Here is a 16,455-nt window from a genome sequence, read left to right as displayed (position 1 = left end):
TCACCATCTAATCTTAATCATATCTAAAACAATCCTGGTATTGTTGTTGTCTTCATGTCTATATCAAAAGATGACTTATGATGTAAAGCAATTTGTGTCATTATGTTAATTCAATCAGTTCCAAGACCTGATTAAGAAGCCAAATTTTTTAAATGATACTGATCAGATTTAGGATATCATCAGCTTTGAAGATCACATGCATTATTGTGGATGTCTAATAATTCCAATTCAATGATTCAGAGATTTCCAAAGTATATTTTATAACCAAGTCACCTTCCAACATATTTGCCTGGTCTTGCATAGACTGATTTTCTGTAGACAAAATGTAAAAGTCACTTAAACAGTATTATCAAAGACATTCTAAACTCTTTTTTTCATTTTATAATTGTTTCTTTTCTCTCCCTCAGCTACCAGAAAGAACAAACTAACTTTATAAGAGAATAAAACTTTTTAATTCAGTCATGTGAAATGTCAGTTTTTAGATAAAGGAAATAATTTATGTCATATCTAATCAATTCCTAAATAGCACTTTTTCCTCTTACTATACTGTCTCTTTTAAGAGAAAATTTTATTCCTTCTTATTTAAAATAAATTTCCCCTGTTTGCATCAATTATTTTTCTATGATTTGAGCAATGAAGCTCAGAAATATTACTGGGGAGAAGAGTTCTCCCTAATATATTATAATCAATGTATCTACTAATTCCCCCCACACCCCCAGATATATGCCTAACTGAATCCTCCTAACCTCAAACCATGAAATATATTAGGCATGTTTTATTCCAGCACAGATAATCTTTATTCAAATTTTTTATCAATTTAACACAGTTTTGTCTCAGCTATAATTTTAATCTCTTTCAATATTTTTGCTTTTATGTCTTCAAACTATTTAAATATGATTTTTTAAAAACACAATTAAATAGACTTCTATGTTATAGAGATATACTTTAATAGGTAAAGCAAGCTACATGAAGAACATGAATAGCTATAGAAGACAGTATTATGGAGATTCATTATGAATGTGTACAATGATACTTTTAGTCAATATTTAAAAAAATCAACACAGTATTGTCTAATCTGAAACATGATTCTTTTTTTTTTAATTTAACATTTGTGTGTGTGTGTGTGTATGTATATATATGTATGTATGTGTGTATATATATATATATATATATATATATATATATTATTGATTTTTTTTACAGAGAGAAAGGGAAAGGGATAGAGTTAGAAACATCGATGAGAGAAAAAAATCAATCAGCTGCCTCTTGCACACCCCCTCCTGGGGATGTGGCTGCAACCAAGGTACATGCCCTTGACCAGAATTGAACCCGGGACCCTTAGTCCACAGGTTGATGCTCTATCCACTGAGCCAAACTGGTTAGGGCTGGAACATGATTCTTTTATAAAACTGTAAAGAGATAATCTTTATTCTTTCAAAAAATCACAGAATGGGGATAAATCTCTTTCATACTCTTTAAACATGACATGACTTTTCCTTGGACTGTTTTCCTTGCCTCTGATTCTGCCATGCTGCCCACAATCTATTTTGTAGGACCACCTCCAGATTAGCCCCCCTCAAGTACCATTTTGACAGTTCAAACTCCTTCACTGGAACTTTTCTTCTTATCAGCTATATATATAAAAGCCTAAGCTGAAACCGGTTTGGCTCAGTGGATAGAGCGTCGGCCTGCAGACCGAAAGGTCCCAGGTTCAATTCCGGTCAAGGGCATGTACCTTGGTTGCGGGCACATCCCCAGTAGGGGTTGTGTAGGAGATAGCTGATTGATCTTTCTAACTCTCTATCCCTCTCTCTTCCTCTCTGCAAAAAAAAAAAAAAAAAAAAAAAAAAAAAAAAAAAATATATATATATATATATATATATATATATATATATATATATAGAGCCTAAGCAACCAGTCAACTGGTAGCTATGACACCCACTGACTACCAGGGGGCAGATGTTCCATGCACGGAATCATGCACCAGTGGGGTCCCTCAGCCTGGCCTGTAGGGATGAGGCCGAAACTGGCAGTCCAACATCCCCCAAAGTTGGTTGGGCATCCCGATTGAGAGAGGGCACAGGCAAGGCTGAGAGAGCCAATCAGTGCACAAATCCGTGCACTTGGCCTCTAGTATGAGTGTAAAAGTCTTGCCTAGGCATTTAAGGCTTTGCAAAATTTGGCCCATGTACAAATTTTATGTTCCAACTTATAACAAAGCTATGTGCTGTACACTAGAAATGCACTGTCGTTTTTCTGCTTCCTAACCTCCATTTGGAATAACTATTGATTACAGACTGAATAGACACTCATTAAGAATTTACTAAATAATGCTCAGTGGATAGAGCATGGGACCGAAAGGTCCCAGGTTCGATTCCGGTCAAGAGCATGTACCTTGGTTGCAGGCACATCCCCAGTAGGGAGTGTGCAGGAGGCAGCTGATCAATGTTTCTCTCTCATCAATGTTTCTAACTCTCTTTCCCTCTCCTATCCTCTGGTAAAAAAATCAATAAAATATATTAAATTAAAAAAAGAATTTACTGAATAAGCCCTGGCTGGTGTTGCTCAGTTGGTTGGGCATCATCCCATGCACCAAAAATTGATGGTTCAATTCCTAGTCAGGTTACATGCCCAGGTTGCTGGCTTGATCCCCAGTAGGGGCAGTGCAGAAGGCAACTCATGAATAAAGTTTCTCTCTCACCATCAATGTTTCTCTCTGTCCCTTCCTTCCTCTCTCTCTAAAAAAAAAAAAAAAAAAAAAAAAAAAAAAAAAAAAATCAATAAAAATGTATTTTTAAAAATAATTTACTGAATGAATTTTGTGATGACTACAACATTAGTTTCTGTGAGTGTAGGCACATTACTTCGTGATTCACTAATAGTCAAAGGGTTTGAAAATCCTAGTATCTGTCAAAAATCATCCAATGGAGCCGAAACCAGTTTGGCTCAGTAGAGAGAGCGTCAGTCTGCGGACTGAAGGGTCCCAGGTTTGATTCTGGTCAAGGGCATGTACCTTGGTTGCAGGCACATCCCCAGTAGGGGGTGTGCAGGAGGCAGCTGGTCAATGTTTCCCTCTCATCAATGTTTCTAGCTCTCTATCCCTCTCCCTTCCTCTCTGCAAAAAATTAATAAAATATATTTTTTTAAAATCATCCAATGGAAAAGCAGAATTCCTAAATCCTACAGGGAACCATAATATGATTTAAGACACATGATAACAAAGATAAAATTTTCAGTCACAATCACTTATATAACCTAAGCAAAAATTTTAGGAAATAAAAAAATAAAATATGATAAAGCTATAACTGTTAATTAAAATAGAAGGGACTATTAACATGCAAGAGGTAACAAAGCAGCTAACTTGGTACATGCTGGATACTGAAAAAGTTTGTTTGGCTTCTTCCTCCTAAAAGTCACTCTGCTTTTCAGCCAGGTTAGAACATTCTGTTACTTTGTACATAAGCAAAGACTTTATCTCATAGCCAAATGCACTTTTGCTTAAGAAGAAAAAGATAACCATGCAAATATTTAACTTAGATAATGAAGTAATAAATGCCTGAAACATGTTGCAACATGGTTTTTCTAATTCCAGTCCTCATAGCTATTTCTATCACATTAGGACTAGATAATATAGTAAAAAATAATGAACGTGGCTTTGAAGATTAAGAGACCTCGGTTTGTATCTCAACTTGGAGACTATTACAGTATAACTATGAGACCATATTACAACTTCTAGAAAACTCAGATTTCCTCGTCTATTTAAATAATACTGATTGACCCACTGGTATTACTCAGTGGTTGATCATAGACCCATGCAACAAGAGGTTGATGGATCAATTCCCAGTCAGGGCACATGCCCGTGATTGCAGGTTTGATCCCCAGTAAGGGGTGTGCAAGAGGCAGCTGATCGATGTTTCTCTCTCATCGAGTTTTCTAACTCTCTATCCCCCTCTCTTCCTCTCTGTAAAAAATCAATAAAAAATATTAAAAATAAAAAATAAAATAAAATTTATACAACCTCACTAAGACTCTGTACTGTTTAATCTCCATGAGTGAATTTAAGGCACAAATAATTTTAAAAATTGAAAAATTCTCATAAGAACATAGAGCATAGCTTTGCTCTAGTAAAAAAAAAAAAATAGTATGTATTAAATATGATTCCAATCACCATTTATTTTGACAAAAAATTTCTTACACTGACTTTGAATTCAATGTAAATTATATACTCTTATCCTTTTGAAGTTCTAAAGCTTTCCTCCTCCAGTAACTATTCATTATGGGAGAAGATCACTTTTTGAAATAGTTTTGAAATAGTTTTAGAAAAGCTTATTTAACATCTCACATTGTCCAGTATACAAACAGAAATAATTCCCCTCCATCCACCCATGTGTGCATGAAAAAATAAAGGAGGGAGCCAAACCAAATCCCTTTCAAGCTCAGACCTGTTCTTTGGGACGCAGGCAGCTCACTGGCAGCAGGCAGTGTACCTGTTGTTCCAGGAGGTAGTGCATAAGCTGCAGATGGTGGAGCTCCTGGTCCGCCATGCTGGAAGGATGCTCCAGAGGAAGGGGGCGGGGGAAAAGAAGCAGTAGGACTGGAGGTAGGTGGAGAGGCCTGGTGCTGTGCTGCATACAGCTGAGACTGCCCAGAATAGGAAGGAGCAGAAGGTATGTAAGGGGTGTTAGGGTAAGCGTTTGAAGCAGAAGCAGCAGCAGGCTGCTGAGGTCGATACGTTGCTGACCCCCCTGTTCCGAAGGAATACTGCTGGACTGGTTGATAAGCTATACCAAGGAGAAGAAATAAAAATTTTCATTAGTCACAAGTTTATTCAGAGCAACAGAAAACCAAAATTTTCTCATTCTATGAAAACTGTTTTTATTCTTCTTCTTTTAACAAGTTACAGCCAAACATGAACACTTATATTAGGTTTGGTAACTTAGATGGCCTAAATATACAAAGTCATTGGATCCCATATCTGAAACCTGCTACCTTCAGGTTGGTGTGGATTATGAAAATCTTTGAAACATCAGAACCAAGAACTGCAAGACAGATCCTTTTCTATACTAGACTTTCTAGGGGGATCATTTCATAAGATATATAAATGTCTAGTCACTATGCTGGAACTAATATAATATTATATATCAACTGTAACTTAAAAGTAAATTTAAAACTCAAAATAAATTTTTAAAAAGACTAAACTCTTTACTGAGACTTCCTGTTCCTGTGAAAAGATTGCAGTGACACCTACTAGCCACCAGATGGAACCATGGAGGAATTATACATCCAAAGAGAAATTACTTATCATCCTATACAATAAAAGGCTAATATGCAAATCGACTGAACAGCAGAACGACCGGTCGCAATGATGCATACTGACCACTAGGGGGCAGACGTTCAATGCAGTAGCTGACCCCTGGTGGTCAGTGCACTCCCACAGGAGGAGTGCCGCTTAGCCAGAAGCTGGGCTCATGGCTGGCGAGTACACCAGCAGTGGCAGGAGCCTCTCCCACTTCTGCAGCAGCACTAAAGATGTCTGACTGACAGCTTAGGTCCACTCCTTGCGGAGATGCCCTCAGTTGGACATCTCCCAAGGGCTCCAGGACTGCGAGAGTGCACGAATTTCATGCACCAGGCCTCTAGTTACTACATAATATTCCATATACTGTACATAGTTTGCTAGTAAGTAATCAGGCAGCCAACTGATATTTTTATGCAGTGAACTGAACTCAAATAAGGGATCTTAATTTCATCACATTCTGTGTGACCAAGGTAGATATGAACCTGTATAGAGTGAATCCAGTAGAACCATACCTGGTTCTGAAGATAGCACTTTCACACTGAGTAAAAAGTTGTATCCATGTTAAGAACATTCACATTAGCACAGAATGTGCTCATTAAGAGTAGCTCGTAGGCCGAAGCCGGTTTGGCTCAGTGGATAGAGCGTCAGCCTGCGGACTGAAAGGTCCCAGGTTCGATTCCGGTCAAAGGCATGTACCTTGATTGCGGGCACATCTCCAGTAGGGGGTGTGCAAGAGGCAGCTGATTGATGATTCTCTCTCATCAATGTTTCTAACTCTCTATCCCTCTCTCTTCCTCTCTGTAAAAAATCAATAAAATATATATTAAAAAAATAAAATAAAGAGTAGCTCGTAGGTAATGCCCTTTTGTTTTTGCAATAGTTATTTAGTCACTAGAGGCCCAGCGCATAAATTCATGCACGGGTGGAATCCAGCCAATTGGGCAGGCAAGGGGGAGGGGCCGAGGGTAACTGGTGGGCTGCCCCACCCCCAATCAGGGTGGGCGGGCTGATTGAGGTCAAGGCTGGCTGTGGAAAGAGGCTATGGGCGGTTGGCAGGCTGCCTCCAATAGGGGCAGGGTGGGAGAGGCAATTAGGAGTGGGGCTGGCTGGGGGGAGTGGCTGCAGGTGGATGGCTGGCCAGGCCCACCCCCTTATCACACTCCCAGTCAAGGGGACAATTTGCATATTAGCCTTTTATGATATAGGATAATTTTCCCCTCTCAGACTTCTATTTTCTGCTTATTTAAATTTTAAAATAGTGGTGGTATATTACTTTCCAAAGACAAATATTTTCCTGGGGGGTGGTTAGCCAATGGTGAATATGCGTCATTATTATACATTTGTCAAAATTTACAGAAGGACCATGGCCAGGTGGCTTGGTTGGTTGAAGAATCATCCCGTACACCAAAAGGCTGAGGGTTTGATTCCCAGTCAGATCACATATCTAGGTTGTGTATGATCCTTAGTCGGGATGTGTACAGGAGGCAACCAATCGATGTTTCTCTCTCACCCTGATGTTTCTCTTTCTCCCTTCCTCTCTCTAATCATACCCTCAGGTGAGGGTTTTTTACCCTAAAATATTTTGGATGATAAAGATATGTCAGTGTAGGCTCAATGACTGTAATAGATGTACTGCTATGGTGCAGGATGCCAACAGTGTGGGAAGTTTCAGTGGTGGTGGGCAGGTGGTATATTTGGAACCTTCTGTACTTTCCGTTCAATTTTGCTGTAAACTTAAAATTGCTCTAAAAAAAAATAAAGCCTATTTCTTAAAAAAATAAAGTGAAAAACTACAACAAATGTCCCTTGGAACCATTTTTCCAACAATGGTTTGTGTCATCTTCCCTGAAAGAAAAGAATATGTACCAAATAATTTCTAAAAGTCTATTTTTTTTTGTACTAGATCATGGGATAATTGACCCTCTTTAGCAGGTGTTAATAAAGGCTCAGGAACAGGAGCCAAGTATTCTGAAAAGACTGACAGGAGCTATTTGCTAGCATGTTGATTCAGGATGCTTCCTAGAGAAAACCATGTTTCTCTACAGCTTGGACTTGGGCCCTACATACATTGGTTCTTTCTTTCTTTGTTAAAATTGACTTGATCATGGCTTTGGAGCCTCAAAGTAAATAGTTACTATATTAGATAAGACATGCTACTGTGAAAGGACTCAGGGTCACTACTTACGCTGTGGCTGTGGATAAGATGGTACCTGGGTGTGCATATGGCCCGGAGATGTGGAAAGCTGAGCTGAGGCAACATTTGGGTTAACATTTCCATGCATTATGAAACCTGGAGGTGGAGGATTTTCTCCCTAAGAAATGAGAATATGGTAAAATAAGGATTACATTTGGAACCAAGAATCTTACCCGATGGATTTATAATCTCCGAAATGGAATTCTATTAAAAAATTCTTTATTGTGTAAGAAAAATTCATTTTGCACATTCTACCTTCTTCAGAGCACATTTTCTGAGCAACACATTCTGAGTAGTTTAAAGATCAGACAGGTTCAAAGTAATAATTGCAATGAATGATTACAGATACTAATAGCCTCATAAAATAGTGTCACTGATATTTATGAGTTTCCAGGATTTTCCATCTCTACATATTCCATCCACACTATTCCATACTTTGAAAATGTAAGTATAAATGCCACAAGGGAAGGCTGCTTTTCTTCAATTTCTGCAATGCTCAAAAAAAAGGTAGAAAGAAAGAGAAAAGGAAAGTGAAAATCTTCAGTGAAATTAGATTTAAACCATTGTTAGAAAGTTGATTGATGTTTTTCTCACTCAAGGCAATTTAGAATTGCAAAGGAGGAAAGAGGAATAAGAAAATAAATTAATTATGCTAAAACTGCTTCTTGCATCATAAAAGCATTCAAATGCAATAAGCAGTTGAAGGGAGAGGGAAACTTGAGAAAGGGGGGTAGAGAATATATAACTATATATATATTTAGGTGAATAGAATATATAACTATATATATTTAGGTGAGCAGAATTCTGCTCTAAGAGGAATAATGAAGGATATACCTGTGTGTCAGAGAGAGAGGCAGCAGGTAGATGTCTGGGAAGGGCGGTAGGAGTTTTGTTACTCCAGGTAGTGACAGTAGGGGCAATTCTAACCTGAATTGAACAAAGAAACACCAATCACAGAAAATAAAAAAAATGAAAATGTTAAAAGAAGAAAAAAAAAAACACAAAACCCAAAAGGCATTAACAGCCATATGCAAAGCAAAACATTAAGAGTGGCAAGACAGCATTATTAGTCAGGCAACTGCTTTCAAGGTAGCTGGGATTCCAAAAGAAAAACACACATTCACAATAAAACAAGGGGAGGGAAGCAGTGGAAAAATCAATATGGAAACCAAAATCAAAGCACAAAGAACAATGCCATTCAAGTGTCAAGAATAAGAGGGGAAAAGCTAGGTCCTGTAAGTAGGGATAGAAAGAAGACATTCTGAGAAAAAAGATAACTGAATAAAAAAACTTATTTTGAAGCATTAATAGCATTCATGCTACTATTATTAGTTCAGCTGTAAATTCCCTTTTCTAGATTTCATTAGAGCCACAAAAACAAAATTAGTCCCATATGAGGCTTAGGAACATACAGAGAATATTAAAGAATATTTGGTTTAATCCCCACCCTTTACCATCAAGAAAATCAAAGCTCAGAGAAATGGAGGGCCATACGACTCACTGGTGAAGGAGTTAGGACTGATTCAAGGTCTCCTAATTCCCAAACTAGTGTCTGCTTCACTATTCCATGTTGCTTACCCCAGAGTCCAGAGGTTTTCAGTACTTTTTTGAGCCATCAAAATCTTTTGTGTAAGTAAATCTTTGGAGATACTCCAGTACATAAATAACTAATAGCAGGGGTGTGCTGGTGGAAGTGGGAGTAGAACTCCTAAGAATCTGGTCTCCCTTTCAACCCTTTACTCCGGCCAGTAAACATTCCTTAAAACTTTAAGCCACTGTCCTCATTCAGCATAGCATAAGCTTTAGTCAAGGAAATTACTGCTTAGTTTATGGTTGAACTTGTCTTTCTTTTCTTAAAAGTATAAGACTGCTAAATCAAAGCAAAACAAAAGTCCTGATGTTTTTGTGTTTTCCTAGAAAGACAGATAAGTCCAAGGACATAAAGAGTAAATACTCTCTTCTCCCCATGTACAGGATGTCTTACGACTTCAGGATCTGAGAGACAGTGTGATCCAACTCACATTGCTTAGAAGTTCTAGTCCAAACTGCCAATTAATTAGCCACACAATAGTGAAAAATTATGTCTTAAAACTCTGGTTCATTACTTGATCTCTCCACCTCACAGTTTTCCCAGCAATCACCTGATTTGCCTTACCGTTGTCATAGACTTTCCAAGTTAGTCTTAATCTCCACAAAAGTGAAGAATTAAACCTGTTTTATTTACCAATATACCTCTAACAGGTAGAATAAGGACAGGTGCTCACAGTAGGCTCTCAATAAATATGTCAAATGAATAAACAACAAAACTGTTAAAACAGAGAGTACTCTAGTTACCAAATGTAATCTATCTTGATTTACATATTCACCAAAAAAAGTATAATAGACCAAATAGCAAGATTTGATTTCTTTTAAATTTTCATGATTTTTATATTTACTTTGCTACAATGAAATGTAAGAAAGACCCTGCCGCTCAACCAGTGTGGCTCAGTGGTTGAACTTTGACCCATAAACCAAGAGATCACAGTTTGATACCAGGTCAGGGCACATGCCCAGGTTTCAGGCTTGATTCCCAGTGGAGGGCATGCAGGAGGCAGTCAATCAATGATTCTCCCTCATCACTGATGTTTCTATCACTCTCTTTTTCTCTCTTCCCCCTCTTCCTCTCTGAAATCAATAAAATTATATTTTTAAAAATAAAAAAAGAAAAGACTCTGTCAATTCTATTAGCAATCTGTTCTATTTTAAAATGGCATAGTAAAAAAAAAAAAAAAAAAAAAAAAAAAGGCCATCTACCTGTTAACTTTGTTTTTAATCAAGAGCATTTATTACTTATGAAAATATACCTTTCCTTTAAGAACACTAAGGTTATTTGATGGTCTAGAAATATAAGTCTCTACATGAAATAGTAAAAGACAATAAGGGACACATTTTATGCCACTAAACTTTTGGCAATTTTAATTTAATTCATTAATACAAATATTTAATCATTTTCACATCCACGGTGAACTACAACTTCATGAACCTTTGGTTACTCACTTTTATGTAATATCCAAGTTGTCCCCCCAAAAAGTGTGTATTCTCAATACTCATTATGCTGATACAGAAGACACAGTAAACCTACACTAATGATTCAGAAAAGAACACTCAAAAAAGACTATTTTCTAAAATTAACCACAAAATTGTTGCCACCACTTTACTTTTAAGAATAAATGTACATGTGTAAGGAAAGTTTGAGTGATGAAAAAAAAGAAATATCCCTAGAGAACTTAAATGTATATCTGAAATATAGTCCATTGGACTAGATTAAAGGCTAATTAAAAAAAACAAAACATGCTAAAATAAATAAATAAAAGGACATCTTAAATATTTGAAGAATATAAAATGTACTATTAAAACAATATGTTGTCTAGTTTTATCATAGCATATAAGGTCTCTTAACCCAACAAGCTAAAACCACCAATTTGAACAGAAATACATAAATGTTCCTACTTCATCTGGACTATTTCACTCACATGGGGATAATATTGTTGAGTTGGAACTCTTGGAATCTGTGTGTGGTCAGCAGTTGGTCCAGGCCTGCCCTTGGGCAGATGCTGTCTCTCATAAGGTACTTGAGGTGATTCCTGTCCTGGTACAGGCTCTCCTTGTGCTCTGCAAAGTCTGTCACGAAGCTGCACAATATTTGGCTATAAGAAGCAATGGAAGAAAACAATGCAAATTGTTAGAGTTCACCCTAATATATGACAGTATGTTGATTTTTTTCAAGTACAGTGGTCCTTGGTTCTCAACCTTGTTTGAAAAGCAATTTGTAGAAGTGAACTGTTCAAAAACTGATTCATTCTTTTCCCACTAGAAGTAATGTAAATTGAATTAATCTGCTCCAGACCTCTACTTTGTTCTCACAATTTTCCTTTTCACTCTGTTGCTATCACTAACCTTGTTAGGACTCAGGGTGACTTATTATAGGTATTAAATAATAACAAGCAGCAACAGACCTCCTGGCAGGGTCACCTGATCCCCAATGCTGACCTCGGATACTGTCTGGCCTGTCCTTTTCAGCCTTTCACCTTGTCCCATGGCAGGAGGGGCAGAGCAGGCCAGCAGGCCAGGGCAAGGGTGAAGGAGGTTGATGGTCTGGGTTGAGGGAAAGGGACAAGCAAAGAGTGGGATAAAATTTAAAAAGAAAAATAACCCCAGCAGCAACAAAAATAAAAATATTCATAGCACAATTTCCTGAGATATTAATAATGAAAGTTTAACAGTAAACTGACTCATAATTGCACATTCTCTCCTCTGTTTGTTCCCTGAGAAACTCATGACTGATCATACAGATATCAACATGAATGAGTTGTAGAATGGAGATCCAAAGTTTTGTTCAACAACCAAGACATTTTTTCCATGAATAACTTGGCTGAGAACTGAATTGCTAGAGATGAGGTTTGACTGCAAGCTTGATTATTCATATATCTGTTCATACGCTGTATATTTTATAGCTAGAGGCATGGTGCACAAATTCATACACAAGTGGGATCCCTCAACCTGGTCAGCAATCGAGGCCCATGAGGGAGCCAGGAGGGTGGGTGGGCAGGGCCACAGGAGGTTGGCCAGCAGTCCCCCAATCGGGACTGATAGGGGGGCTGGCCAGACTGGGAGCTGCCCTGAATTAAGCATGTGCCTCTTGGTGGTCAGTGGGCATCATAGCAACTAGTCAATCGGTCGTTTCAGTCATTCTGGTCATTTGGTCATAATGGTCGTTTAAGCTTTTATATATAGCTTTTATATATATACACACAGATAGACCTTGGCACATTAGGTTTTGACATCATTCTAATACTCAAGACTTGACACCAAAGGTCCATTATACATAGTGTAACTTGTAATGTAACTGACGCAGTGATTTGAATTATGCTGACCACATGGTGGCATGCAAGATCAATGTCACTTCTCATCACTGCTCTTCTGTCCTTTTCTTATAGATGATTAATGCTCACAAATCACAAAAGTTGTTAAAAAATATAACTTTGTTTCTTTGTAGGGAAAAAAGGTCCCAAAGAGAATCAACTGCTAAAGATGGTGATGAAAGAAAATGATGCTCTAAGAAAGAGATAAAAGTTAATTTAAAAAGATATTTGAGCCCTGGCTCAGTGGATAGAGTGTTGGCTTGTGAACTAAAGGATCCTTGGTTCGATTCCAATCAAGGACACATGCCTGGGTTGCAAGCTCAATCCCTAGTGGGGGTGGAGGGCATGCAGGAGGCAGCCAATCAGTGACTCTCATCATTGATATTTCTTTCTCTCTCTCCCTCTCTGTAATCAATAAAAATATATTTAAAAAAATACGTTTGAAATAAGATGTCAAACTCAAAGAAACTTCTACAGATCTATAATTATGCAGATCTACAGTATGAGCTGACTATACATATGTTCTATATTAACAACAAAAAGGGAATGTTAAACTGTTTCAGCAAGAATTCATTTCAATATCTTTAAAATTATAGATTTCTATAAGTTCATGTCATTGAGACATTTTAGTTATTCTTTATTGTCTTTTATGGAGGGTAACTGCATACTATGATGATATCAAAAAAATCTCAGGACATATTCCCCAGAAAATACTAAGGGTATGAGATACATAGGAGGAAGAAACATTAAGATTATATTTATATAAAAAAACATTCTTTAACAAGTCCAAAGAAAGCCATAAAGAATAATGTACAGGCAGTCCTTGGGTTATGTCGGACTTGATATATATTGTTTTGTGGTCACATCGCCATCTTCCATTTAAAAAAAAAAAAAGTTCTGTCATTTCAACATATGTACATATGTGCTTTATGTTTTTTATTATTTATTTACCACAAGGTCAGGAATTATCTTTCTTTTAAATATTTTTACTGTTTCGCTTCATTACTGCTGTGTCCGTGCTCCATGTGAGTGACATAGCTGCTTATATAGGTAGGTTCCGACTTACAATGAAAATAGCATTACGTCGCACCACAGGAACAGATCTCCGACGTAATCTGAGGACCTACTGTATAGAAAATGTATGTGGTGCTCACTTTGGCAGCACATATACTAAAATTGGAATGATACAGAGAAGATTAGCACGGCCCACTGTGCAAGGATGACACATAAATTCATGAAGCGTTCCACATTAAAAAAGAAAGAAAATGTATGTGATTATAAACAGTATTAAAAATAAACAGTTTAATTCTAAGGCTAGAAGATGTAAAGATCTTAGATTAGATTAAGTTAATCTTAAAATAAAAGCATCTTCTAGCTCAATAACATAAAAATGAAAGCTGCGTTGGTGGTATAGTGGTGAGCATAGCTGCCTTCCAATAACATAAAAATGAGACCTATCCAACTGGTGTGGCTCAGTTGATTGGAACATAGCCTGTACACTGAAGGGTTGCAGGTTCGATTCCTAGTCAGAGCACATACCTAGGTTGTGGGTTCAATCCCCCACCTGGTCAGGGCACATGCAGGAGACGCCAGTTGGGTGCATGTAGGAGGCAACTAATCAATGTTTATGTTTCTTTCTCTCCCTCCCCCTGCACCCTATCACCTTCTTCCCCTCTAAATGATATTTTTTTTTTAAATGAGACTGTATTAAGTAAAAAGTCATATAAAACTTTTAAGTCAAATTCATCAAGCCCTTGCTGATTTGCTCAGTGGTTACAGCAGTGTTTTTCAACCTTTTTTGGGCAAAGGCACACTTGTTTCATGAAAAAAATCACAAGGCACACCACCATTAGAAAATGTTAAAAAATTTAACTCTGTGCCTATATTGACTATATATAAAGTAATTCTCTTGAATAGGAATCAAATAAACACAAAGAAAGTATTTTATAATTACTTTATTATGAAATATTAAGTAAACAAAATAGTGAAAAATTATAAAATTCTTGTCTTGTCTGCACCTACGGCACACCAGGCAACATCTCGCGGCACACAGCGGTTGAAAAACGCTGGGTTAGAGCATCAACTAGCAGCCTGAAAGGTCCCAAGTTCAATTCTGGTCAGGGGCACATGCCCAGGTTGCAGGCTCAATTTCTAGTTCTCTCATCACTGATATTTCTATCGTTCTCTCCCTCTCCCTTCCTCTCTGAAATCATCATAAAGATTAAGTTTCTATTCTACCTAATATGTTTATTAAAAATTTAGAAAACATGAGCTGTATTCTACATGTAAGTGTATATAAAACCAACTGCAGCCCTAACCTGTTAGGCTCAGTGGATAGAGTGTCGGCCTGTGGACTCAAGGGTCCCAGGTTCGATTCCGGTCAAAGGCATGTACCTTAGTTGTTGGCACATCTCCAGTAGGGGGTAAGCAGGAGGCAGATGATTGATGTTTCTCTCTCATCCATATTTCTAACTCTCTCTCCCTCTCCCTTCCTCTCTGTAAAATATCAATAAAATATATTAAAAAATAAAAAAACAACTGCAGAATCATACCACCACAGTCCTGGAACCCAGATGTTAAGTGTTTTTACTCAATGAAATCCCATCTAATAAAGAAGAAATATGCTAATTGATCATCATGCCTTCATAAAGATGGTGGCACCTAGAGGGAATATGCTAATTGACCGCCATGCCCTCAAAGATGGCAGCATTCACAGCCAAAAGATGGCGACACCCAGTCCCCTCAGCCGTGCCTGGGTGGCAGGTGCACAGCAGGGCCACGCCTACCCCCAGACAGGTCCTACTGCTCCACACACCTGCCTCCAGAGTCCCCCATTCCCTTCAGCCCCCCAGCTGCCCAGGGTCGGCCCCAGGCGCAGGCAAGCCTCAGATGGCGGCGGTCCAGCCTCCCAGGGCCACCCAGGCTCAGGTAACCTGGGCCGGTCGAGGCTTGCGCTGCTGGCAGTGGCAGCTGCAGAGGTGTGATGGGGGCATCACCTTCCACTGATCACCAGATTGCCTTCCGCCCGAGGGCTCCAGGACTGTGAAAGGGGGCAAGTTGGGCTGAGGAAACCCCCCTCCAGTGCAAGAATTTTCATGCACCGGGCCTCTAGTCCTATATATCCAAATAGACCAAACGGCAGAACTACAGTCGCAATGACATGCACTGACCATCAGGAAGCAGATGCTCAATGATCAGTGCCCACCCACAGGGGGAGCACTGCTCAGCCAGAGTGCAGTAGCAGTCGCAGGAGCCTCTACTTCCTCCTCAGCAGTGCTAAGGATATCCAACTGATGGCTTAGTCCTGCTCCCTCAAGGATATTCCCCCAGTGGGCTCCTAGAGTGCAAGGGGATACATGCCAGGCTGAGGGAGACCCTGACCCATCCCAGTGCACAAATTTTGTGCATGGGCCTCTAGTTTATTGATAATTCCCTAACACAGACAAAATACTAAAAACAATTTTAACTAAAAAAAAAAATTCATTAAAACAGAATAAAGATTACAATAAAAAGACAGGGGAGGGTGAGAAGAAATCAATCAAAGAACTTATATGCATACATGATTAACCTATGGACACAAACATTAGGGTGGTGAAGGCCTGGGGTGGGCTAGAAGGGGTCAATGGGGGGTGGAGGGTAGGGGACATGTTATACTTTCAACAATAAAGATTTAAAAAATAATATTAAAAACCACAGACTAATTCATACACAGTAAAAAAAAAAAAAAAAAAAAAAAAAAAAAGTATAGAGAAAAAATATCTGCAAAACTCAAAAATAAGGTGCACACACACATTGTGGTTATAAAAACTTTCCTCAGCCCAGCTGGTGTGACTCAATGGTTGAACATCAACCTATGAACCAGGAGGTCATGGTTCAATTCCTGGTCCAATAGGGAGCATGCAGGAGGCAGCCAATCAATGATTCTTCCTTATCATTGATGTTTCTATATCTCTCTTCCTCTCCCTTCTCTGAAATTAATAAAAACATATTTTTCTAAATGCTTATAAATTACAAAACCAAAATACTTTCCTCAAATCCCATCCTGATTCTCACCCATGCCC

General features: G+C 38.3%; 1 protein-coding gene and 1 non-coding gene across 18 annotated transcripts in view; one reads left to right on the top strand and one right to left on the bottom strand.

The window, feature by feature from the left end:
* Positions 1-16,455, bottom strand: part of SEC31A (SEC31 homolog A, COPII coat complex component) — a 74,598-nt gene that overhangs the window by 12,315 nt on the left and 45,828 nt on the right. For 6 of the 17 annotated variants that reach the window (XM_036411770.2, XM_045571186.1, XM_036411809.2 and 3 more), the window contains 5 exons: positions 11,006-11,179; positions 8,328-8,420; positions 7,485-7,611; positions 4,443-4,781; positions 274-312 (listed from right to left, as the gene is read on the bottom strand). In XM_036411770.2, the coding sequence (XP_036267663.1) occupies positions 274-312; positions 4,443-4,781; positions 7,485-7,611; positions 8,328-8,420; positions 11,006-11,179 (772 nt within the window). The remainder of the gene's footprint in view (positions 1-273; positions 313-4,442; positions 4,782-7,484; positions 7,612-8,327; positions 8,421-11,005; positions 11,180-16,455) is intronic. The other 11 variants (XM_036411844.2, XM_036411868.2, XM_036411858.2 and 8 more) reach the window with 8 other exon arrangements.
* LOC118709886 lies at positions 13,541-13,648 on the top strand. Its single transcript, XR_004985184.1, has one exon. It is a non-coding gene; the product is annotated as a U6 spliceosomal RNA (small nuclear RNA).

Source organism: Pipistrellus kuhlii, unplaced genomic scaffold, assembly GCF_014108245.1.
Source record: "Pipistrellus kuhlii isolate mPipKuh1 unplaced genomic scaffold, mPipKuh1.p scaffold_m20_p_1, whole genome shotgun sequence".
Lineage (NCBI taxonomy): Eukaryota > Metazoa > Chordata > Mammalia > Chiroptera > Vespertilionidae > Pipistrellus > Pipistrellus kuhlii.
Note: the sequence above shows the minus strand (reverse complement) of the source record. Positions and strands in the feature narration are given on the sequence as shown.